This window comes from Protopterus annectens, chromosome 1.part1, assembly GCF_019279795.1.
Source record: "Protopterus annectens isolate FY-2018-M chromosome 1.part1, PAN1.0, whole genome shotgun sequence".
Taxonomy (NCBI): domain Eukaryota; kingdom Metazoa; phylum Chordata; order Ceratodontiformes; family Protopteridae; genus Protopterus; species Protopterus annectens.
The window spans coordinates 175,032,616-175,058,719 of record NC_056726.1 but is presented as its reverse complement, the minus strand read 5'-3'; the positions used below and the strand labels follow the sequence as shown (position 1 = coordinate 175,058,719).

The window sequence follows — 26,104 nt, the reverse complement described above, 5'->3', positions numbered from 1 at the left end:
GGGGGTTACTGTATATAAATCCATATAAGATCACCGTAAGATGTAATTACACTCACTGTTCTGCTCAAATACTCATAAAAATGGACAAACTATGGCAACACTTTCCAAAACTAGACCTCGTCATAGCAATTTTATTCCTAACTGAATTCTTACAGTGTTGTTAACACAAAAAGGCAGTTCTTATTTGTAGAAAGGTTTACTTGTCTATAATTAGCACAGATTTTTTTCTAGAAATTAAAATTATGCTTTTTTTCTAAATATCTATTACTGCTACGGAAACTCCCCAAAGAAAAATGAATAGCTGAAACATCTAAACTGTTCATCAACAGCCATGAAAGAATACAGTTGGGGTTTGTTGATGAATCATAAGAGTTGACAGTTTTATTGTTGTAGGAATAGGAAGGAAAGGTCTCAGAACTGGAAGCACTCCATCCTTAACTTAAACAAGCAAATACAACTCCTAGTGAAGTCCTCCAGTACAAATCCAAGTTAGCGTCCCTAACTAAGGAAAATCACAAGGTGTTCTTTAGTTACATCCGTAACCTCAAAGGTAAGACCCAGATTTGTGCTGAACTCTTATTTAATGGTATTGCATATATAGAACATATGGGTATAGCAAACCTGCTGACTGACAGGTTCATTGAAAACTTCACTCCCCTGTCCCCACCACATATACCCTAAAGCAGCGCTAACACCTATCCCCCGCCTAGTATCTCTGAGGAACAGGTCTTAAATGCCCTCTTCAAGATCAAAAACAGTGTCTATGGGACCAGACAACATCTCAGGTTGTATTATACATGGGTTAAAACTGAAATTAGCATCTCCATTGAGCAGGCTTTTCAATCACAGCCTAAGCACTGACTTTGCCCCAGTGGAATGGAAAACATCTACTGTCATCCCTTTGCACAAAGGGGGTGCGTCCACGGACCGCAGGAACTATAGACCCATTAGCCTAACCCGCCTTATCTGCAAAGCCATGGAACAAATTGTCATGGACCTTATTAAAAAAGATGTAGGAAATCTCCAAATGCTTGATCCCACCCAGTTTGGTTTTGTCAAGGGGAAATCAAGCCTGTTAAACTTGGTAGACTTCTTCAAGACAGTTGTCATAGCCCTAGACGAGGGCAAATCTGTGCATATGGCTTACCTAGACTTAGCCAAGACCTTTGAAAAAAAAACACTCAGGCATTACTGATAAACTCACCCCACTGGGTATCAACCCATATATTGTCAGGTGGGTTGCAAACTGGCTCACTGATAGAACACATACAGTCAAAATATTGAACTCCACCTCCTCCAGCAGATCTGTAACCACTGGCATTCCACAGGGATCAGTTCTGGGACTCCTACTGTTCAGAATCTACTTCTGAGAAGTACAGACTAAAACTAAAGGACTTTGTCTGACAAAGTTTGCTGATGACTGCAAACTGGGAGTAATCATTGAAACTCCTAGTGATGTCAGCATCCTGCAAGAAGGTCTTATGCAGTCTAATGACTGGTGCCAAAGTCATGGTCTTAAACTTAACACAAAAATGCATCAACATCCCCTTCAGCAAGGGTGATATTCCCGCACCCTGCCACATCAGTATCAATACCCAAAGCACAAAATCAGTGATGAAAGATGTGGACACACAGGTGGACAGCAATCTTAACTTTGATCACCATGTCTCCACAGTGGTAAGATAGGCATTCTATATTGCTCATCTCATAAGTAAGGGCATTGCCTCCAGAAAAAAAAGTGGTTTTAACCCCCCTGTACTTTTCCCTCATCAGGCCAATAACAGAGTACAACACTCCCTTTGTTATGTTCCTTTCCAAACACCTGCAGCAATTGGAGAGACCACAAAGGTTCCTTACAAAGAAAATTCAGGGTCTTCAAGATCTGTCTTATGTAGACAGACTGAAATCATTGTCACTTTACTCTGTGTCATACAGACTGCTCAGAGGTGACCTATGCCTTGAATATGGAGCAATCTCTGACCCAGCATTAATGGAAATGCTGCACACTTGCAAGTCAAATGGCACATGGGTCACTCGCTCAAAGGACCTCAACCTGTTATGTGACATCAACAGAATTTGCTGGAGAAACAGATTTGTCTCACAGAGGTTGCCTCACCTTTGAAACAGGCTTCCCATTCATAGGTTCATAGGTAGGTACTAGGCAATTGACCCCAGGGCCTATAAAAGCCTAGGCAAAAAGTTATCCTGGCTTTTACCACCCAAGATTCATGTTAAACAAAGCTCCTTGTTGGCCCTATTTAAATGCAATTTGAATTGAATTATTCATGCCAGGGGTTCCACTTGTGTCCCTCTTGGACAAGGCAATAGGTGCTGATTTAAGTGTCTGTCTGAAGCAGACACCCTTCCAACAGTTTTGCCACGTGGACTAAATTTGCTAGTATTTTAAGCACGCCTGCATTTTATTAGGAGATCTTCCAGCAATGTATCATTTTAGAGTAATACACCAGTTTCAATTTTCCTCTTCCATGGAGCTATTGATAAGTCTGAAAAGTGTTCATTTTTTACAGTTGACCCTACTGGCAGATTAGCTTCATAATATCTTCTGGAACTTTTAATTATGCACTTAAACATTTTGCATATTGTTCTATAATTTTCCGGTCTTATGAGTACTGGGTTTTCAGATTTTATAAGTTATTCCTTTCTTACTGTGTAACTTCTTTATCATATCACTAAACCATGCTGGTTGCTTTGTCTTTCCCAAAACTTTCTAAAGACTGGGACATCAGTCTCCAGAGCCATGGACAAGGGTAAGGTGGTCCACACAGCCTATCTAGACCTTGCCAAGGCCTTTGACACCATCCCCCACTCTGGAATCATAGATAAACTTACTAAGTTGGGTATTAATCCCTATGTCACCCAATGGGTTGCCAAATGGCTTACTGATAGAACCCACACTGTAAAAGTAGCCAACTCCAAATCCAGCTCCAGACAAGTGACAAGTGGAGTACCTCAGGGTTCAGTCCTGGGGCCGCTCTTGTTTGGCATCTACTTCTCTGAAGTACAGGTCAACACTAAAGGACTCTGGCTAACAAAGTTTGCAGATGACTGCAAACTGGGAGCCATTATTGAATCCCCAAATGATGTGGATACTCTACAAAAGGGCCTTACAGAAACAGATGCTTGGTGCCAGAGCCATGGGCTCAAGCTCAATGCCAAGAAATGTATTGTTATCCCCTTTGGGAAAAAACATGTATCCATGAATTACCATATAGGTGGCAGTACACTAAACACAGAAAGTGTGATAAGAGACTTAGGGACACAGGTGGACAGTGGTCTCACCTTCGATAACCACATCGCCACAACAGTCAGGAAATCCTTCTATGTGGCACACCTCATCACGAAGGGCTTTTCATCCAGAAAAAGGAGGTCATTGTCCCACTGTACTCATCCCTCATTAGACCCATTATAGAATACAACGCCCCATTTGGTATGTACCTCTCAAGACATCTGCAACAACTGGAAAGGCCTCAGAAATACCTCACTAAAAGAATCACAGGCCTAAAGCAGATGCCCTATGCTGACCACCTTAAAAAACTCCAGCTATACTCTGTCGCATATCGTCTACTCAGAGGCGATCTCTGCTTAACATACAAAGCCATGTCAAACCCAGAGCTGTTGGACATGCTACACTTAAAGAAATCCCAATCCCTCAGAGCTACACGCTTCAGGGATCTAAACCTTGTCATCACAATAAACAAAACATGCTGGAGGGATAGGTTCCTGACCCAGAGACTCCCCAGACTCTGGAATAGATTGCCCATAAATGTCAAGCAGAGTGCCTCTTTGGACCTCTTCAAGAGGAACCTTGACGATTGGATGGGAGAAAGGAAATTCACCCCAGGGATCACGTCAGTCGCCCTGCTAGACAGGGGTCCAGGAAAGTAAATAATGTGGGAAGAAATAGCCAGGGAATTGTTATGGCTAGGCTTGTATAGGCCCTAGGGCTGATAGCCTAGTACCAACCTATGAACCTATGAACCTATGACATAGTTCTACAACATCCGTTATTTTAGTTATAAAGAATTTCAATGTGTATTCCATTGCTTATACTGTAAATGTATTATCCCATTTCATAATCCATAGCAACTGCCTTATATAGCTTAATTCCAGCCTTCTAAAAGTGTAGTTCACCATTTGATAGTGCTGGTATCTTTTAACTAACTGAATTATTTCTATAACATGATATAACTTGTTCAGTGGTTCTCTACTCAGTCAGAATGCCCTTAATTGGCATATAACGTTTGTATATCACTGTTTTATTAACTGGATTAATCCATGTTATTTTAATTATTATGAAATATCTTTAGCTGAATCTTTGTATGCTGAGCATGTATTATAATTAAAGAACTTTCACTTTTTGTATTATTCAATAATATATTATTCTCCATTGCAGTTATTTTTGCTTGAGTTTGCTATGTGCTTTAAAATGCTTAAAACACTCTCTAAGTTCCAAATTATCCACACCTGAGATACATGATGTCAGTGTATGTACTACCATCCACACTTTACATGTCTGATGTCAATGTAAACACTACTGTCCACATTTTACATGTATAGTGTTAATATAAGGATTGCTATCCATATGTCACATGCATGATGCTAGTGTAAGTACTAAAATCCTTACTTCATGTGTTTGATGTCAGTGTACTACCATGCAGATTTTATGTTTACAGTGTCAAAAGTAAGTCCTGCTGTCAGCACTTTACATGTATGATGACAATGGCAGTACTACTGTCCACACTTTATATATTCAATGTTAATATAAGGAATACTATCCATATCTCACATGCATTATGTCACTGTAAGTACTACCAGCCACACTATACATGTACAATGTCAATATAAGCACTACTGTCCACACTTTATATGAACAATGTCAGTGTAAGTACTGTTATCCATACTTCATGTGCATCATGTCAGTGTAAGTTCTACCATCCACACTTTACAAATACGGTGTCAAACATAAGTACAGCTGTTAACATTATACATGTAGAATGTCAATATAAGTGCTGCTATTCATACTTGACATGCATCATGTCAGTGTAATCACATGCACAACGATGGCATAAGTACTGCCATCCACACCTTAAGTGTCAGATGTCAATCTAAACATTACAGTCCACATTTTACATGTATGATGTCAATGTATGTATTCATATTCATGATGTCAGAGTAAGTACTGCTATGCGCACTTTCCATATACGGTGTCAAAAATAAATACTACTGTCATAACTTTCCATGTACAATAACAATGTAAGTACTGCTGTCTGTACTTTACATGCATGATGTCAATGTTAAGTACTATCAGACTGACTTGGACACACTTTCAGACTCAACCCTGCCCTTTTTTATATCACCTGGAACACGCCAGCCACATCTGTTTAGTTCTTGAGCACATGTCATATCAACTATCCTGAGCCCACAGTCACTCTATTTTTTTCTACATCTCATTTGTCTTGCAAAAAGTTGTATTTCCTGATGTGCTATAACAATTAATAGAAGAAGCTTATTTCTTTTGCTACTTTAAGTAATTATACAGTCATCTGGATGCTTTTTGAACACTAGCATCTCTGTTACTAATGTTACTGTTTTAGAACAACAGTGTTGTACATGGAGCATAAAGACTGCACTCAGATATTGGGAAAAAGATAAACTTATTAAAACCTTCCCTAGTGTAAGACCCCATCATAACTACACTTAGGAGGGTGATTAAACTTGTTACACACCTTCTAAACATAATTATTATTGGACCTTGCTCTAAGGACTAAAAGAGGACAGTGCTGGTGGAAACAGATGCTGAAGGTAAAACAATTTTGTTTTTGCCTGCTCTCCATACCTCCCAACTGTTCCTGAGTTTGACTTGTATATTTGTTCTGTCACTCGTACATTTTTGATTTTATGGTAAGTCACTGAGGATTACAGTCAGTGAATAATGCCAGACATTCATACTTCCTATTATTCAGAAAATGTATATTGATGTAAAACCTCCTGCTCAAATTATTTTTAAGTGAATAAGAGTGATATTTAAAAATTATTCCTGATTTTGATCTTTTATCCCCCTATTATTTTTAGATTTGTCAAGAATTCTTAAGCAAAAGAGCTGGGAAGTGTGTTTGACAGGGCTAAATGTTTTATCTGCTTTCAAAGCCAGTAAAACACTTTGTGTACCTAAACTTTATTTTCTGTAACTGGTACTAAGTGAAGTAGATAAATCTCTATGCAATTCAAAGAATTATGATTAGGTTTCCGATTATAACCTTTTATTAAGTATTCTCATTATGGATACCTAGAATTTCCTCTTGAGCTTCACTGTAAAGGTTGATTTCTTGGTATCTATGACTCAACACATAATAAATTGGTTATGATCGGAGACATGATCATAATCCTCTCTGTCTGGGGTCTGACCATTTTAAATTTCCTATGATACACTAGCAAAATTTTCTGTTTCTTTCTAATCAAACATAGCTCGTACTTTAGATGCAACAAATGACTTATCAAAGCATTTCCTGTGATCCACACAGTACATATTTTTTCATTTTTTTCATATTTCATAAACTTCAGTTTTATTTACATATTGCATTAAATAATATGTTTGTGGCATCTCCACTGATGCATAACAGGTAAGATAATAATTTGAGTACTTTCTCTGTTTACTTTATAGGTAACTGTTTACCCTCCTGTATTATGGACTTTCCCATTCTTTTTCACTTTAATCTGCCCCATTTTAATCATGACTGTGGCTGGTTATCATCCAGGTTTATAGAGAATGCTATTTTTGAAGCTATTTATTTATGTACCTCGTTCAACTGAATGCTTTAAAGAGTCTCCTGCAAGCAAGACCTTGTCATTTATTTATATATTTTAACATTTTAAGTGAACATGTCCAAGGACCCTTTTCATACTTGACTAAGGCAGCTTGAATGTGTGTTGCACTGTGCTTCTCAGTCTAATATATATATATATATATATATATATATATATATATGTATATATATATGTGTGTGTGTGTGTGTGTGTGTGTGTGTGTGTGTGTGTGTGTGTGTGTGTGTAATTAGTCTGAACTGCTGTTTTATTTCTTACATTTCTGTATCTTTTGTTTGTGAAATGTATTGTATTTCACCCAAGCTGAGCCTGAAATTGGTCAATACTGATCAGTGCATTATCCCAGTAAACAAATATAAAATAAATAAAAGGCAGAAAACAACATATAAATGCAACAAGAGATGCATTCAAATATAACAGGGATGCAGAAATGCATTTTATCTTGTCTACTAGAATGAAACATCTAGAAAATTCAAATACAACACAAATTAGTAAGAAAATGTAAGAATGATTCAAAGATTTGCATTGGCAAACAAAATGGTACAAGTTATTGTGCTGACAGAGAGCAATATATTCTTTATAGTCAAACAACTCAGACAAAAATCACAATTTCACACTTCCTTCCAAGACAACAAAGATATTAGCTATAGTATGTAATGTATAAAAAAAGTACAGCTGCGGTTATTGCAGTTCCAAGAGAGGAAATTTCCCTGAGAGATAGTAGCCATACCTCTCAACCTCTTACAGCAGAAAATTTGGACAATGTTATAAATAATGGAGGGAGGGGGGCAAAGACCCAGAAATAGGGACACATTAAATATTGCTCTTACTAATTTAGAAAGTTGATAAAATAGCATGTTTTGCATTAGCATGAATTTTCTGAGGGCTATGAAGACTGAATCTGAAATGTATGTCATCATTTTCTGACTTTACTCCTCAATGATTTGGCAGAGGAAAACAATTTTATTGAGCAACAGACCAAAAATAAGAGGCAAAAATCTGGACATTCTGCAAAAATCTGTACGGTTGAGAGGTATGGTAGCATATTTCACAGATAAAGGCATCTTCTGCAATTGGACCATGTTATTTTCAATAACAGTAGTTTCACCAAATAGATTAAGCTATTTACATAATAATCAAGAACAACCTAAACTGAGATGATGCAGTAAATAGCCACTATTTAAATATATTTGCATAGCAATTATTAATGTGGATGATAGAAGATGTTATGTTGAGAGTGGAGTACAGTACATTTAGAACAGAAGGACTGTGTAACACGTGTCACAGAACAGTCCCTAAGCTAATTAGTAACTACAGTTGTGCAGTTATATCAGACAGCTGCTTGGTGCTTTTATTAATTGCTTTTCTTATTGCCATTGCTATAATATTCCTGGTTACAACTCTAATTTCTACAACAGTTATGGTTATTTTCCTTTTTTGTTTTTCTGCATTTTTGGGTCCCATAACCCTCTGCTGCTGCTATGTACCGTGCTTCTCCTGAACCCAATTTGCTCCACCTGCTGTGGAGCTGGTAAAATCCTGTTGAGCCCCTTACAAGAGTCAACCCTCCCTTTTCAGGGAAAAGTGCCTTAGAGTATCTTTGCTGTGAGTTCACCTCTCTATATTCAAGGCAGAGGGTCAGGAGGTGGACATCATATATGCAGCCCATAGGACAACCATTTTTGGTTTGGAGGGGGGAGACCCTCTTCTGTAACATGTGTGACATCATGTGCATCACTTAACATGACTCATCTAATAACCCCAGCTATTGAACAACTGGTAGCCTACTTCCCAATTGGGTAATGTCTACTGACCTATAACAGGAAGTTGCCAGATATAAAGAGAAACCTAAACACCAGCACCCCCAGCCCCCTCCCAGAATGGGCAAGCTGTTGCTATGCATTCATTCTCATCCCCTACCCACCAAGCAGCTCCTCCACTGCCTCCGCCACTAACTGAAGATGGGTCACATAGGTTTCAGTCATGTTTTTCTACATTTTGATCTTTTCTTTAGTACCACTGCAGGTCGCACCTGAGAAAAGACACTTATTTTAACGTGTCATTGTGACAATAATTAAAATAATCTATTTTTTTTTTTTCTTCACCAGTACAAACTCCTCCTTCAATGTGACACCAGTACTGGCACAATAATAATAAATGATCCCAGACCGAGTTTCATCTGGAAGAATGGACTACCCAGTGATGTCCCCAAAGAAGGTAGGAAACAATATTAATGCATCCAATGTACGCAAAATGAGCAAACATAATAGAGAAGTGAACTGACTGTAGCAATATGTGTGTGATGGACATGCAAATATATTCATAACCAGGTACACAGACAGATGAACAGACAGAAAGCTGTCCAGACAAACCCAAATATGCATGCATATAAAAGAAATATAGACATACCACAGATTTCAGACTTTCTTGTATTGTCACTTGACAAAGCAAAATGTTGGTATATGAAGAAAATGGTACTAGTACACTTAGCACAAAAAAGGAGTATATGACAATGTATGACTACAGCAGTATGTGCAGTGCTAAAATGACGTGGTGACTGTCCTACAGAGCCATAACTAGGGCAGAGCAATGGGGATGGTTACCCCAGCTGCAAGCTGTTATGGGGAACAATTTGCAATTGCTGCTGGGGTATCAGTGTAGTATCAGTATTATTTTAAGATGTGTGATACTGTGACGTCTTAAATGAATTGTTGTTCTTCTTTCGGCTTTTCCTGCTTAGGGGTCGCCACAGTGGAACTCTGGTCTGCTAATGATTGGCAGTCGATTTTTACAGTGCCGAGGTGCCAGCTCGATACCCAGCTTTCAATGAAGGCACACCCTACGCATGTCTTTTGAATGCCACTCATCTGCAGGGAGGACATGCAGACTCCACACAGAAAGTGCTCCAGCCAAGAATCAAATGGCAAAACCTCTTGCTGTGAGTTGACAACGCTACCGCTGCACCACCGTGGCTGTATAAATGATGATACTAAATATGAGGTTGTTGTTAGGATATCATATTTTAGTAACTGTAGCAAGCTCCTTGCTACAGCTGCATTTGAGAATGAAGTTTCCTTTGTTGTTTTTTTTCTTTTTGTCTTCAACTTATATTTGATGGGCCATCAGTTTGAAGAACTGCCCAGGGCACTAGATGACCTAGCTAATACCCTAGCATCCTGTATGGCTAATGCTGGACAGAAGAGAAAGACAATATAAGGATCCACTGTTTGCAAGCAGCTGTTTGCTTTCTTAATAGATCTATCGTCCAGCTTATCAGTTGCAATAGATTAATCTGTGATCTTGCTGCATCAAGAAGAAAAGGCTGCCTTATTTGAAATGACTTTCTAATATTTTTTTCCAGAACTACAGACAGCTCCCCTTACCACTCCAGGACACTATCCTTAAAGGACAACTCTAGAACTCTAGTCAGCAACCAAAAAAGTATGTGTTTCAACAAAGTTTCTGTTTTTTTTTTTATTTTTATTTGTTCCTCATTAAGCAGTACCAGTCTCCCTGCATCACTTTAGTGAGTAGTGCTATTTTATAAATTGTTATACTCCTAAATAGTCAAACAGTGCTGATGCTCAGATATGATTTTGGTTCTCAATCTGTCTATATTTCTCCCACAACTTATTTTGTAACCCCATAAGTATGATAAGGCCCTTTAACAAGTTTTATTGCTGCATTTGCTTAAAATAGCAGTACTCCAAAGGAATGGCTTTTTAAGCTGTCTCTGGAGACAGTGACATTGTTTTGTTTCACATATTCACTAAGATTTGCATAAACTTTGAGCTGAAAAAATGCTTTTTGTAGTGCATTCATATCTTTAAGATAAGTAGCAAAATGACAGTTTAAAATTATACCTCATAAAAGTACATTCATGATAACTTCTATCAACATCCCTCATACTGGACTGCTAAGGCATAAATTTGCCTTATTCATCTGGCTGACCTGCTCAGCCATTTTTTGCCTAATACCATTTCTAAACTTGTCATGAGCGGGCTTTAACCTTCTTTTTAATGTTCTATCTGGACTAGATAGGCTTATGTCATGAAGGATGATACATACATCTCAACTGTCCAGATTTTTGCAGAATTTCCAGATTTTTGCTTCATAGTTTTGGTTTGTTTTTCATAAAACTGTGGTTTTCTGGCAAATCATTAGCAAATCATTGAGGATTGAAGTCAGAAAATGACAGTCATTTAAGTTTCAGGCTTCATATCCATCAGAAAATTTATGGTAATGCAAAACCTATTATTCTATCAACTTTCTAAGTTTGTAAAAACAAACATTCTTTCTATTTTGGGCCCTCATCCCCTCATTTTTTATAACTCTGCCAGATTTCTTATTATAAGAGGTTGAAAGGTATGATCCTAACAGAACAACACAAAACTGTACATGCAAACAACATGCTGAGATGTTGGCACAATACTGCTGTTTTTGACAGAAAACTGGTGAACTAAGAGGTAATCAGTGTTTTTCTTAGTTTTAGTCTAAACTAAAACTACAGAGGTACAAATGTTTTAGATAATGTGCTCTTTAATTATGGTCTTGTATTGGCATACAACATAAACAAGTCCTGAACTACAGAACTTCCAATGAAGTATACCTCCTCAGTCCCAAATACCATCTTCCTTACAACTTATCTGGACTTAGACTGAATTGTAATAGCTATATATTTTGATATCTCATAATAACTACTTCATAAACAACCTGCACTCCAACTCATGATTTATCACTTCTATGGAATGATAGCAGAGAAACAGAAAGATTAAAATGAGTTTTACATTCAAACATTTTTATTCACTCTCTGACACATTGAGATCACATATAATTAGCTTAGTAACTAATTACAACAGTTAAGTGTTTAAAAATCACTTCCAATGAACAGTAACACCAAAACAGAAGGTCATAAAAATTATTTATATTATATAAGATTTTTTTAATCTTTTGATGCACTCAGGGTTTCAGGGAAGCTGGAGACAATGCATGATAAGCACAAACAGAGAGGCACGTGTATGTACACTTACGCAGGTATACATACACAGACACGCACTCGCATGTGAATGAGCGCACACACTCACACACACACACACACATACACACACACACACACACACACACACAAACACACAAGCATGCACTCATATGCATACATACACACACACTGACAGACACATAAACACACAAACTACCTCTCAAATGTCCAGATTTTTGTAGAATGTTCAAATTTTTACTTCATAGCTTTGGTCTTCTTCTTCTTCCTCTTTCAGCTGCTCCCGTTAGGGGTCGCCACAGCAGATCAACTTTTTCCATTTCTTCCTGTCCTCTGCATCTTGCTCTGTCACACCAACCACCTGCATGTCCTCTCTCACCACATCCATAAACCTTATCTTAGGCCTTCCTCTTTTCCTGTTACCTGGCAGCTTCATCCTTAGCATCTTTTTCCCAATATACTCTGCATCCCTCCTCAGCACATGTCCAAACCAACGTAATCTTGCCACTCTGGCTTTGTCTCCAAACCTTCCAACCTGGGCCGACCCTCTAATATACTTATTCCTAATCCTGTCCTCATCACACCCAGTGCAAATCTTAACATCTTTACCTTTGCCACATCCAGCTCAAACTCCTGCCTTTTTGTCAATGTCACTGTCTCCAACCCATATAACATAGCTGGTCTCACTACCCTCTTGTAGACCTTCCCTTTCACTCTTACTGGTACTCGTTTGTCACAAATCACTCCTGACACTCTTCTCCACCCACTCTATCCTGCCTGTACTCTCTTCTTCACCTCTCTTCCACTCACCATTACTCTGAAATGTTGATCCCAAGTATTTAAACTCATCAACCTTCACCACCTCTACTCCCTGCATCCTCACCATTCCTCTGTCCTTCCTCTCATTCACACACATATATTCTGTCTTAGTCCTGCTGACCTTCATTCCTCTTCTCTCTAGAGCATATCTCCACCTCTCCAGGGTCTCCTCCACCTGTTCCCTACTCTCACTACAGATCACAATGTCATCTGCAAACATCTTAGTCCATGGGGACTCCTGTCTGATCTCGTCTGTCAACCTGTCCATCACCATTATAAATAAGAAAGGGCTCAGAGCTGATCCTTGATGTAATCACACCTCCACCTTAAATGCATCCGTCACTCCCACCGCAGACTTCATCACTGTCACACTACACTCGTACATATCCTGTACCACTCTTACATACTTCTCTGACACTCCCGACATCCTCATACAATACCACAACTCCTCTCTTGGCACCCTGTCACATGCTTTCTCTAAATCTACAAAGACACAATGCAACTCCTTCTGACCTTCTCTGTACTTCTCCATCAACACTCTCAAAGCAAACATTGCATCTGTAGTGCTCTTTTCTCGCATGAAACCATACTGATGATTACTAATCATCACCTCCCTTCTTAACCTAGTTTCCACTACTCTTTCCCATAACTTCATGCTGTGACTGATCAATTTAATCCCTCTGTAGTTACTACAGCTCTGCACATCTCCGTTATTCTTAAAAATTGGTACCAAACACTTTTTCTCCATTCCTCAGGCATCCTCTCACTTTCCAAGATTTCATTAAGCAATCTAGTTAAAAACTCCACTGCCATTTCACCTAAACACCTCCATGCTTCTACAGGTATGTCATCTGGACCAACAGCCTTTCCGTTCTTCATGCTCTTCATAGCTATCCTTACTTCCTCCTTGCTAATCCACTGCACATCATGATTCACTATCTGCACATCATCCAACCTTCTCTCCCTCTCATTCTCTTCATTCATCAGCCCCTCAAAGTACTCTTTCCATCTGCTCAACACACTCTCTTTGCTTGTGAGTACGTTTCCCTCATTATCCTTTATCACCCTTACATGCTGCACATCTTTACTAGCTCGGTCCCTCTGTCTAGCCAGTTGGTACAGGTCCTTTTCTCCCTCCTTAGTGTCCAACCTTTCATACAACTCTTCATACGCCTTATCCTTAGCCTTCCCACCACTCTCTTTGCCATGCACCTCATCTCCTTATACTAATGTCTACTTTCTTCATATCTCTGACAATCCCACTTCTTCTTTGCCAGCCTCTTTCTCTGTATACTCTCCTGTACTTCTTCATTCCACCACCAGGTCTCCTTGTCCTCCTTCCTCTTTCCAGATGTCACACCAAGCACCTTTCTAGCCATCTCTCTTACTAGCTCTGCTGTAGTTACCCAGCTATTCGGTAACTCTTCACTGCCACCCAGTGCCTGTCTAAACTCTTCCCTGAACATCACCTCACAATTACCATTTTTTAATTTCCACCATTTCATCCTTGGTGCTGCCTTCACATTCATCCTCCTCTTCTTGATCACCAATGTCATCCTACAAACCACCATCCTATGCTACTTAACTACACTTTCCCCTGCCACCACTTTACAGTCTCCAATCTCCTTCAGGCTGGCCCTCCTACATAAGATATAATCCACCTGTGTGCATCTTCCTACACTCTTGCATGTCACCCACTTGTTAAAATATGTATTCAACACAGTCATGTCCATCCTTTTCACAAAATCCACTACCATCTGACCTTCTGCATTCCTTTACTTAACACCATACCTACCCATCACTTCCTCATCCCCTCTGTTCCCTTCACCAACATGCCCATTGAAATCTGATCCAATCACCAGTCTCTCACCCTTGGGTACAGTCATCACCACTTCATCCAACTCTCTCCAAAATTTTTCTTTCTCATCCATTGCACACCCAACTTGTGGAGCATATGCACTAACAACATTCATCATTGCACCATCAATTTCCAGCTTCATAAACATCTCTCTATCTGACACTCTTTTCACCTCCAAAACACTCTTACCATACTGTTCCTTCAGGATAATGCCTACGCCATTTCTCCTCCCATCCACACCTTGATAAAATAATTTGAACCCGCCTCCGATACACCTAGCCTTGCTCCCCTTCCATCTGGTCTCTTGCACACACAATATACCAACATTCCTTTGGTCCACCATATCAGCTAGCTCTCTCCCTATACCAGTCATACTGCCAACATTCAAAGTTACGACCCTCACTATCACAGTCCTAGCCTTTACCTGCCTTCGGCCATGCCTTCCGCCTCTTCTCCTCCTTCAGTCAACAGTGGCCCAATTTCCATCAGCTCTTCATAAAAATGTGTGTTTTTCTGGCAAACAATTGAGGACTGAAGTATGTAGATAATGACATACATTTGTATTTCAGACATTATATCCCTCACAAAATGAATGCTAATGCAAAGGATGTAATTCTAGGACTTTCTAAGTTTATGAGAGCAATAATTAAAATCTGATCCCAATTATTTTTGGGTTTGTCCAGATATCTTGCACTACAAAGTTGAGAGGTATTACACATGAACACACACATATATACACACACACACACGCACACACACACACACACACACACACACACACACACACACACACACACACACACACACTGCATGCATATCTGCAAGCAATTTAGAGCACTAGCAGTTCAGCTAATGGCACTTCTTTGACTAAGAAATGAGACTGAAGCACCCGACAAAAGTCCATAGGGATATAGGGAACACATGCAGACTTCACAGTGAGAAATGAACTGGTGAAGCAAGAGCTGTGATGCAGCACTGCTAACTGCTGCATCACTGTACCACTTTATATGTATAGGTGTACAAGCTACCACCACCTGCACAGTTTTCATCTGTTAGCTAGTTATGATTCAGCAATTTTTTCCATGTCCAGGACATTTGTAGGAGTTTTTCCCCATTGCTTGGTCTCTGGCAGGGTCTTTATTACATTGTCGCCCACTTAGGTTGTCGAATGCCTAAACGTTGACACCTAAACGTCGACAACTAAAATCGCGAATGGCAGTTTCCACACAGGGAAACAAGTCATTTGGCCATTATGGGGATTTTGCCCTGTGTACAATGTAGAGCAATCTCGGAGTTGGTATATTTAGTTAGGGGGATGTGGGGGGGGGCACAGCTCCAATTGGTGGTGTGGGGGGCAAAGCTCCCCCCCACGTGATGTCTGTTAATTTTTTTTTTTTTACTTTAGCCAATGGCATTCTTTCCCTGTGTGGAAAGTGCCATTAGTGATTTTAAGTTGTCAGTGTTTAGGTGTCGAAGTTTAGACGTTTGACAACCTAAGTGGTCAACGATGTAATATAGACCCCTCTGGCATTACTGTACTATGCATGCACTCATGCATACTTAATCTGCATCAGGCATCTTTGTATTACATACTGCATGTTATTTAGCTCTGCACAGCTACTTTATGAATCATTATGAATACCATATTTGTTATAAATGCAATGAAGTAAACTTTTTCATGTTACAACCTTAAGGGTAAAGGAAAAATTCAAGTATCTATATGTTATGTTAAAAGAGACAATGTGTAAAATTGCTGTACTATGATGCATGTATACAATGTTCATATTAACCATTTTTTTCTGAACCATTGACAATTATAAGACTTAGGTACATCTCCATGATTTTCCTTAGGGTAAAACATTGTGCTCATTTGTCAAGTTAACAATGCAGCCTATTGAAGCTATCCAGTGCACACTTTAAAAATGCCACGTCCCCTACAGCCAGGAAAAATGCAAGATGCCTTAGACCAAAAACTCTCCAATCATTGGATTTCAGGGGTAGAGATAAGTTGCTATTATCAGTTTCTATGAAAGAAGTAGGCAGTATGTCTGATAACTTAAATAGAAGGATATTTAATAGCTATATCTGACAGAGTCATTATAAGTTTTAACAGTGATGTTTTCTGTCATCTGATAAGGAAATCAAATGATATTATCTTACTAATGGATGTCTGGTGTAAAGAGGTGTTGCCTGTGAAACGTGACTCAAGGAATTCAAGATAACATTAAATTCTTGTAATCTGTACTTTCACTGCTATTACTTTATTAGCTGCTTGTGTTTATGAGCTGTTGGTTTGTTGCAAGCCATAGGATAATTCAGGGGTTGTTCAGGTACTGACTCAGTGTGTAGTTTAAAAGAAAGACCTTGGTTTAAACACAGGCCTAAATACTGATGTATACTTAAATAATGTGTGCCATCTGGATTTTTAATCACTAGTGGACCACTCTAGTCTGTGTTATGTATCAAACAGCACAGCTTACATCTTAGAATGATTTAAAATAAATTCATTAGCAGTAAACTAAAATGGTTAAAGTTTTCCTTAATTTTTTTATCAACTTCTTCAGCACTTTTTTTCATTATTTAGAAGGACCAAATCACTGGCACAAAGGATAATCTGTACACTAGGTAGTGTCATTATTTAAGCATTAACATATTAACTATGGCTCAGGAGATATCTCGGTATCACACAATGAGGCAAGAATGATGGGTTTTCAAATAACTCAGTTTCAGAGTAAAATGGTACAAAATCAGTCTTAAAATAATAAAACAGCTTTTTGTCATGTCCAGGATATTTTTTTATCATTTGTTAACCAGGAAAGTCTGACTTGGAACAAAGCCAATTTTCAGCAGTGGCCTGGGGAGAAAGGCTCCAGATGCATGTATTTGTAATGTGGGAGGAAACTGGAGCAAACCCACATGAATGCAGGGAGGACATGCAGATTCCACACAGAAGGCACCCCAGCCAAGAATCGAACCTGAGAACCTCTTGCTGTGAGGCGACAACACTACCGCTGCACCACAGCATTGTCTATATTTGTGAGGTGATTATTTTGTTAGCACAGTAAAGTAAGTACCATGCAATGTCTCATAAAAGTGAATGGAAAATGGAACAAAGAAGAGCGTGGTTGAACAAAAGGGAGAGGTCATGTAATCACTAGTATGATTTTTCATTCCAACATTCTTTCACACTAAAATATATGGCTACTAAGCAGCTGATCTCACTGTTTACCTGGTGATCTCTAGTCACTTAACCAGAGAAAGGAGAGGAGCAAATGCTATGAACTTCACGGATGGCTCTCTTTTTGCAGTTTTTTTTTTTTTTTTTTTGCTTGTACTTATTGGTGTGAAGAAACCAGATATATCTGTGGCCAGAGGTAACTGCACACACTGCCCACATCAGTGATCAACTTATTTTTCATTTGGATTTTATTTATTTATTTTTGTATTATTGAAATGAGTGTGAGAGTGGCTTGGAATGACAGTAGAAACAAGTTGAAATACAATGCCATGGCCATTATTTATTTCACTTTCTCAGTGAGCTTATATCACAGATGCTCAGAAGTGCCTGTGTGTGTGTGTGTGTGTGTGTGTGTGTGTGTGTGTGTGTGTGTGTGTGTGTGTGTGTGTGTGTGTGTGTGTGTGTGTGTGTGTGTGTGTGTGTGTGTGTGTGTGTGTGTGTGTGTGTGTAAACAAAGGACATTTCCATGATCTCAAAGAAATGATCACGGATATGACTTTTGAAAAGGACTGGATATACATGTATAAGAGCAACAAGCTGAAATACATTACTATGGCTATTAATTCCTTCCTTCCTTCATTCATTCACTCATTCATTCATTCCCTTCAAGAGTGTAAACAGAAGATGATCATCTTCTGGTAGAGATTGAGAGGCAGACTAACTGTGAAAGCACTGGGCAGTTACAGTATCACCACTGAATGATAATTGATATGACTTGTCAGTTGCAATCTATGGGTAGCAAGACACGAAAAGTGTTGTTAAGGCCATTATGTCTTTCCCTTTCCTTACAGGCATCAACAATTTGCACAGGAACTGGCTATCTTTTTTGGGTGACAGTTGCATGACTAGTCTGAAATTACCATTATCATGTCTTGCTGGGGACAGTATGCATGTGTCTGAAATACATTACAATACTAATTCTTTCTTTCACTTTCCCAACAATCAGACGTCGGAAGTAATGGGGGGCTGAAGCAGAGGAAGCATACTATATGTGAAAGCTTAGGGCAGTCCCTGTCACAGGATCATTGCTGAATGATTGCTGACATTGGTTGTTATGGGCAGAGCATATGTCTGAGAGTAATGATGACTGTGGAAATACTTTGCTGTGGCCATTATTCCTTTATTTTCTTCTCAATTAGGTTTCAGACGTGTAGACAAAAAGTGCTTATTTTTTTGAAGGTGTAGGACATGGATGGAAACAAAGGACAGTTTCATGATCATTGTTAAACATGAACATGTTTTGCTGAAGGGTAGTGTATGTGTCTGACAGGAACAAGTTGAAGTACAGTACTATAGGTATTATATTTATTTAACTTCTTCACAGTGAAATGTGGCATACTGTCTCAAAAGGGGCACATTCAACTGAAACAGTATGTGTGCCAAAACAGCATAAACTAGTCTTTTTGTATTTTATAAACATAATGAAGACATAGTTCATGTTTTGACTTTAAAATTGTCATTGCATTAGCACAATTTCATTGTCATCATAATGCAAATATATTTTGATTAGGTTCAAAACAAGCATCCCATCCACATTTCTACTTTTTCTTAAAAGTGTAAATGCATAATTCCAAAAATCATAAATATAATTAGCTTTTATAAGAAAAAACTAAATACTATATTTCTTTGTCCCTGGAAATTATACTTTGTTGCATCTGTGACAATCATTCCTTTGACTGTCTGTTGATTATCAGCCCCTCCTGGCCAATCAGCCCATTCAATTTTCCATCACCAGGAAGAGAACATCATATAGGCAGTCATCAGAAGTTTGTTCAAGAGTTTTTTTTCTTTTATGACCAAATATTTCTCTGATGGATGTTCAGCTAGCTGAGCAGAAAAAAAGGATGTGAAATGAGCTGACCATGCTGGTTGTCCCTTACTTCCTAAAAGGATATTGTCAGCAGATAAGCCTATACCTGCCCTCAGGCATAAGATGTAGTTTGCCTAGTCTGCTCCAGAAAATCCCAAGTGCCCACAACCCTCCCTTTCTCCAAGAGAGGCAGGCAGACCATGCCCTTTCACTCCTCACCTTCACTGTCTGGTTCCTCCAGTGCTGAAGCCATTATTAAAACCCCAGTCCCTGGTGGTGCAATAAGACTTCCATCCATCTGTGCCATAAATCCAGGCAATTTTCTGCATTAAAAATAGGTGTAATAACTGGGAACTGTGAGTTGCTCTCAGAAATTAAAAAAATAATAATTTTGTTGCCTTTACACTTAAACCTGAATATCCAGATTTCTTGTCTAAATATTTAGTAGAACATATCATACTGTTTGAATGATATAATCCTGTATTGATCACCCCCATTACTTGACTGCTAGAAAGTGCAAGGCTGCCAGGTTTCCTTTAAGTATAAGTATAAAACTTATGCTGAAATTGTCAGGAAGCAGTCCTTATCCAGAATGTGTCTTTATTATAGAACTGTCATTACATCAGAAGCAAAAAAGATGATAAATATTTTACCAGACAAGACATTGTTTCTATTACTACCTTCATAGCAAGGCCAAAACTCCATGTTCTTAACAAAGCTGTGTGCTGCCATTGCCTCATACACCTATACCAGTTGAAGTGTTACAGTCTGACATTATACTTGAGCAATGTATGACTTCTGCTCTTAACAGTGGGATGAAACCATTTCCCAGAACATATGTTTACCAGTTTATCACTACAACAGATTCATAGGTTCATAGGTTCATAGGTTCGTGCTAGGCTATCTGCCCTAGGGCATTTATAAGCCTAGCCAGAATGTGTGTGGCTTTCACCACCCCTTAGGATGAGAATACTACACCCTTTTAGGGTTTAGTTTACTGTGCCTCTGTCTAGTAGTGACACAGAGATGACCGCCGGGGTAAACCTACGATCTCCCATCCACTCGTCAAGATTTCTCTTGAATAGAGTCAATGAGGGGCTCTGCCTAACATGGACTGGGATTCTGTTCAACGGTGTAGGGAGCCTCTGGGTTATGAATCTGTCCCTCCAGCATGTCCTATTTATTTCTGTGTTGAGGTTTAAGTCTCTTGCTCTCGTGGCTCTGATGGATTTGGATTTTCTGAGGTTGAGCATGTCCATTAATTCCGGATTGGACATGGCCTTGTACGTCAGGCACAGATCACCTCTGAGTAGGCGGTATGCGACTGAATAGAGCTGGAGTTTTTTCAGTCGGGCAGCATATGACATATGTTTAAGACCCTTTATCCTCTTGGTGAGGAACTTTTGAGGTCTTTCCAACTGCTGCAGGTGTCGGGTGAGATACATCCCAAATGGGGCATTGTACTCAATCATTGGCCTGATAAGAGAAGAGTACAGGGGCACAATGACCTCTCTTGATCTAGATGTGAAACCCTTCATGATAAGGTGGGCAATATAGAAGGTCTTCCTAACCACTTTGGCAATGTGAGTGTCAAATGAGAGGTTACTGTCAACCTGGGTCCCTAGGTCCCTGATTACCTCTTCCGTACTTAATGGATTACCACCTATGTGGTAATTTGTGGGTTCCTTGTTTTTCCCAAAGGGTATGACTATACATTTTTTTTGGTAGATGATACTACATCACCAGACATGGAAACATTTTTACTGCATACAGGTTGCAGCCTAAATTCCATGTATTAAAAAAATCCCTGGGATTCATTAACAGGCATGTACACTTATTTATTTATTTATTTATTTATTTATTTATTTGCCATTATTAACTAGGTTAGTCTGGCTGGACAGGTGCACTTTTTCAGCAGAGACCCTGGGAGAAAAGCTCCAGATACAAAGATTACAATTACTTAAAAGTAAGAAATACAAATGTAAGCTAAAACATACAAGGAGAATATTATCCATCTTATACATTCTTAAAAAAGACACATTAATAATCTTAAAATACATGTACTGTAATAGCTTACATGATTTGTGTGTGTTAGCAAAATTAGCTGGAGTGCTCATTGAATATGCAATCTGATAAGCAAGCCTACACATTCAGCAGCACCTGTTCATGGCAAGCACAAATGTTAGTGACAATGAAGAGGTGCACAGAGGTTCAAGAGCACAATATAAACAGTATATGCTCCATGCACACAAACCTAATAAGCAAGCATGCATAGGCAGCATAATTCAAGGCAAGGGCAACTTTACTGAAAACATTAAGAGACATGGGAAGGTAAATGGGAAACTGAACTCAGATATAATGGAATTAGTGCACAATCAAGAAGCCGGAGAAGGGGAAACTGTACTCAGAAAATAAACTTGAGTAGTGCACAAAGAGCTTTTTTAAAAATAATATATTTATATTTATTTATGTACGTAATCTTGTTCATGTTAGTGACAAATTTACATAAAACCTGAAATGCTGACAAAGGATGTGGCAGGAACACAAAGCTACAGTGTAGCAAAGGAGAGTAAATGCGATAAATATTATAAAATGCTGAACTGAGGTAACAGGTAGCAAGGGTGGTAAATACATTAGGGGACATTTGCATATGCTGCAGTCATTGCATATCAGATGTGTAGCCAGAACGTTATCTTTTGTAACTGATAATATGTTGCATTCTCCAATTAATCATGTATAAACAAAAATAAATGAACTCTACTGCTTTTCTGTCGTGCACTTCAGAAAGGGACATTTATTCGTCATCTCTTGTCACTTGTTACCAAAGAAAGAGCATTGAACATTTCAACATGTATTAGTCATGCATGAGTTGCATATTAATGAAATTAAAAAAAAAAAAAAAACATTAGTACAAATACAGTCATAAAACCTAAATGAACACTTGTCACTATTCATGTTCTGTGGCATGCTTACTGATATTTGTGTTGCTCACATGATTATATTGAGAATGCTTAGCTACACCTGTGTGGCAGGTATATGGAATACTCTTTATTACAAAGGTAATAAATTACAACCACATGATTGACAGTAAAACACACATACAGGCTAAAAAATCATAAGACTGCAATTGCCTTGTGTGTATGAAGGGGAAAATACTGATGGTGGTTAGGACAGTGCCCACACCTGTGAAAATGTGGAAATATTGAAAAGAATCATGGACACCTCTACAATCATTGCAATAATAGTATTAAGTAATGAAAAAAAAATTTTAAGCAACCTGCATGTTGTGAATGGTTTATACTAGGCCATTTAAGCTAAACCAATTACTCCATGTGAGAATCAAACCCTGCACCTTGTGTCTGTAAGGTAAACATCTTAACCATTATACCAACTTCCCACCCCAGTAAGTAGCAAATTAGTGACTGTTTATGCATACATGCATGCATGTAGCAAAATTCAGGAAGACCTGACACATAACACAGATGTGTCACATTGACCAGGATATAAACAGAACAATATGTTTTACCATTTTTCTAACTATAGCAGATTGACATTCCACTTGCATAGCATCAGTTTTGTAATAGGGGAAGCTGAAATATAAATGTGTGTGTCCAAGCATGCATGTGTGTGTGTGTGTGTGTGTGTGTGTGTGTGTGTGTGTGTGTGTGTGTGTGTGTGTGTGTGTGTGTGTGTGTGTGTGTGTGCATGTGTTGTGTGTGTGTGTGTGCGTGTGTTGTGTATGTGTGTTTATCTTAAACAATGTCAGTGATTTATATGGAGTAAAGACATTTTCCATTTGTCTGTATCTGAGTTTGGCCTGCTACTGCCAGTACCTTCATCATGGCTTTAAATAGCAAAAGCCTCAGATTAATGTTGAAATACTTAAAAAAAACTCAAATTATTTCATTTCTAGGTATTATGGCTTTGTCTCTTCTTAACTGTAAGGTGACCCATGGTATGAGAATTAAAGTGTCACACCATTCGGGAGTATCATGTGTATGAACCATAATCCATAATGAACCATATTACATTGCTGAACCCAAGAAAAACCCAAATAAACAGCTAACTTTTTTCATTTATTTATAGAAGCAACACACAACCAGAGCAAGCCAGTTATCATTGGCTGTAGCAGTGTCTCACACAAGCAAGCCGGCTGCTGATGTACAATTGTGTAGCTATTCTTTGTTTTATCATCACCTTAAATTCAAATTATGTCAGAAGATAAAAGGTAAAACATAGTAACAACCAACAGCTAACATGCTAAAGGCATAAGCAGAAAGGGGAGAGCTAATACACAGATAAGACACATAACATGGTTGCGTATCACTAGGACTCATACAGATGAACCTAAAAGGACCTCATTTGCATACCAAATGTGTAAATGGCCCTAAACATTCAACAATAAGCAGCAATTTACCATGAGAATGTGGAGTTGTGAGGGGAAGGGCAAAAACAAATATGTACTGCCATACATTTTAAAAGGAGATGGAAATATTGACTTTACTTAAAGACTTTTTTAATTGCATTTTAATGCTTATGCATACATGGACAAACTACCAAAGGGGTAGTTTTAGTCTCAATGAAGTGCTTGTGCAGACATATACAGACAGCTGAAGGGGTAAATGGGGTAAATGTTTAATTTTGGTGTCAGTGAACCACTTGTGCAGATATAGCCAAACTACTGAAGGGGGATTTGGGGGAAAAGATTAGTTTTAGTGTTAGTGAAGTGCTTGTGCAGACATAGAAAAACTACTGAAGGGGAGAATGGGGGAAATGTTTTATTTTGGTGTCAGTGAACCACTTGTGCAGATATAGCCAAACGACTGAAGGGGGATTTGGGGGAAAAGATTAGTTTTAGTGTTAGTGAAGTGCTTGTGCAGACTAAGAAAAACTACTGAAGGGGAGAGTGGGGGAAATGTTTTATTTTGGTGTCAGTGAAGTGCTTGTGAACATTTGGTGAAACTACTAAAGTGATCACTGGTAGAAATGTTTCATTGTGGTGCTTCTGCATACTTGGTGAATCTACTGAAGGGATTGCTGGAGGAAATGTTTCATTCTGGTGTCAGTGAGGTACTTGTGCAGACATGGACAAACTACTGAAAGGGTCAGTGGGGGAATGTTTCTAGTTCTTGTGCATACTTTGCGAAACTACTGAAGTGATCACATGGGAAATGTTCCATTTTGAATATAGTGCATACTTAGTGAAACCACTGAAAGAATCACTGGGGGAAATGTTTCATTTTGATGCCAGTGAAGTTGAGCCAACATGGACAAACTATTGAAGGGTCATTAGGGGAACTGTTTCATTTTGGTGTTTGTCCATACTTGGTGAAACTAATAAAAGGATTGCTTGGGGAAATTTTTCATTTCGGTGCTTTTGCATTTTTGGTGTGAAACTACTGAAGACACCACTTGGGGAAATGTTTTATTTTGGTGCATGTGCATAGTTGGTGAAACTGAAGGGATTTTTCAGTTAAATGTTTCATTTTAGTGTTACTGAAATGCTTGTGAATGCTTGGTGAAACTGCTGAAGGGCTTGCTAGGGGAACAGTTTCGTTCTGGTGCTTGTGCATACTTGGTAAAACTACTGAAGGGATCACAGGGGTAAATGTTTCATTTTAGTGTTATAGAAGTGCTTGTGAATGCTTGGTGAAACTGCTGAAGGGCTTGCTAGGGGAACAATTTTGTTCTGGTGCTTGTGCATACTTGGTAAAACTACTGAAGGGATCACAGGGGTAAATGTTTAATTTTAGTGTTATTGAAGTGCTTGTGAATGCTTGGTGAAACTGCTGAAGGGCTTGCTAGGGGAACTGTTTCGTTCTGGTGCTTGTGCATACTTGGTAAAACTACTGAAGGGATCACAGGGGTAAATGTTTCATTTTAGTGTTATTGAAGTGCTTGTGAATGCTTGGTGAAACTGCTGAAGGGCTTGCTAGGGGAACTGTTTCGTTCTGGTGCTTGTGCATACTTGGTAAAACTACTGAAGGGATCACAGGGGTAAATGTTTCATTTTAGTGTTATTGAAGTGCTTGTGAATGCTTGGTGAAACTGCTGAAGGGCTTGCTAGGGGAACTGTTTCGTTCTGGTGCTTGTGCATACTTGGTAAAACTACTGAAGGGATCACAGGGGTAAATGTTTCATTTTAGTGTTATTGAAGTGCTTGTGAATGCTTGGTGAAACTGCTGAAGGGCTTGCTAGGGGAACAGTTTCGTTCTGGTGCTTGTGCATACTTGGTAAAACTGCTGAAGGGATCACAGGGGTAAATGTATCATTTTAGTGTTATTGAAGTGCTTGTGAATGCTTGGTGAAACTGCTGAAGGGCTTGCTAGGGGAACTGTTTCATTCTGGTGCTTGTGCATACCTGGTAAAACTGCTGAAGGGATCACAGGGGTAAATGTTTCATTTTGGGGTCAATGAAGTGCATCAGCCTACATGGACAAACTACTGAAGGGATTATTGCAGAAACTGTTTCATTTTGGTGTTTGTCCATACTTGGACATACTACTGAAGGGATTGAGGGGGGGATGTTTCCTACGAGTG

The 26,104-nt window shown here is 38.8% G+C and overlaps 1 protein-coding gene across 1 annotated transcript in view; it reads left to right on the top strand.

The window, feature by feature from the left end:
• The window catches only part of LOC122814309 (heat-stable enterotoxin receptor-like), a 900,709-nt gene that overhangs the window by 419,181 nt on the left and 455,424 nt on the right, over nt 1–26,104 (top strand). Inside the window, exon 6 of the mRNA XM_044086899.1 lies at nt 8,952–9,060. Coding sequence (XP_043942834.1) covers nt 8,952–9,060 — 109 coding nt within the window. The remainder of the gene's footprint in view (nt 1–8,951; nt 9,061–26,104) is intronic.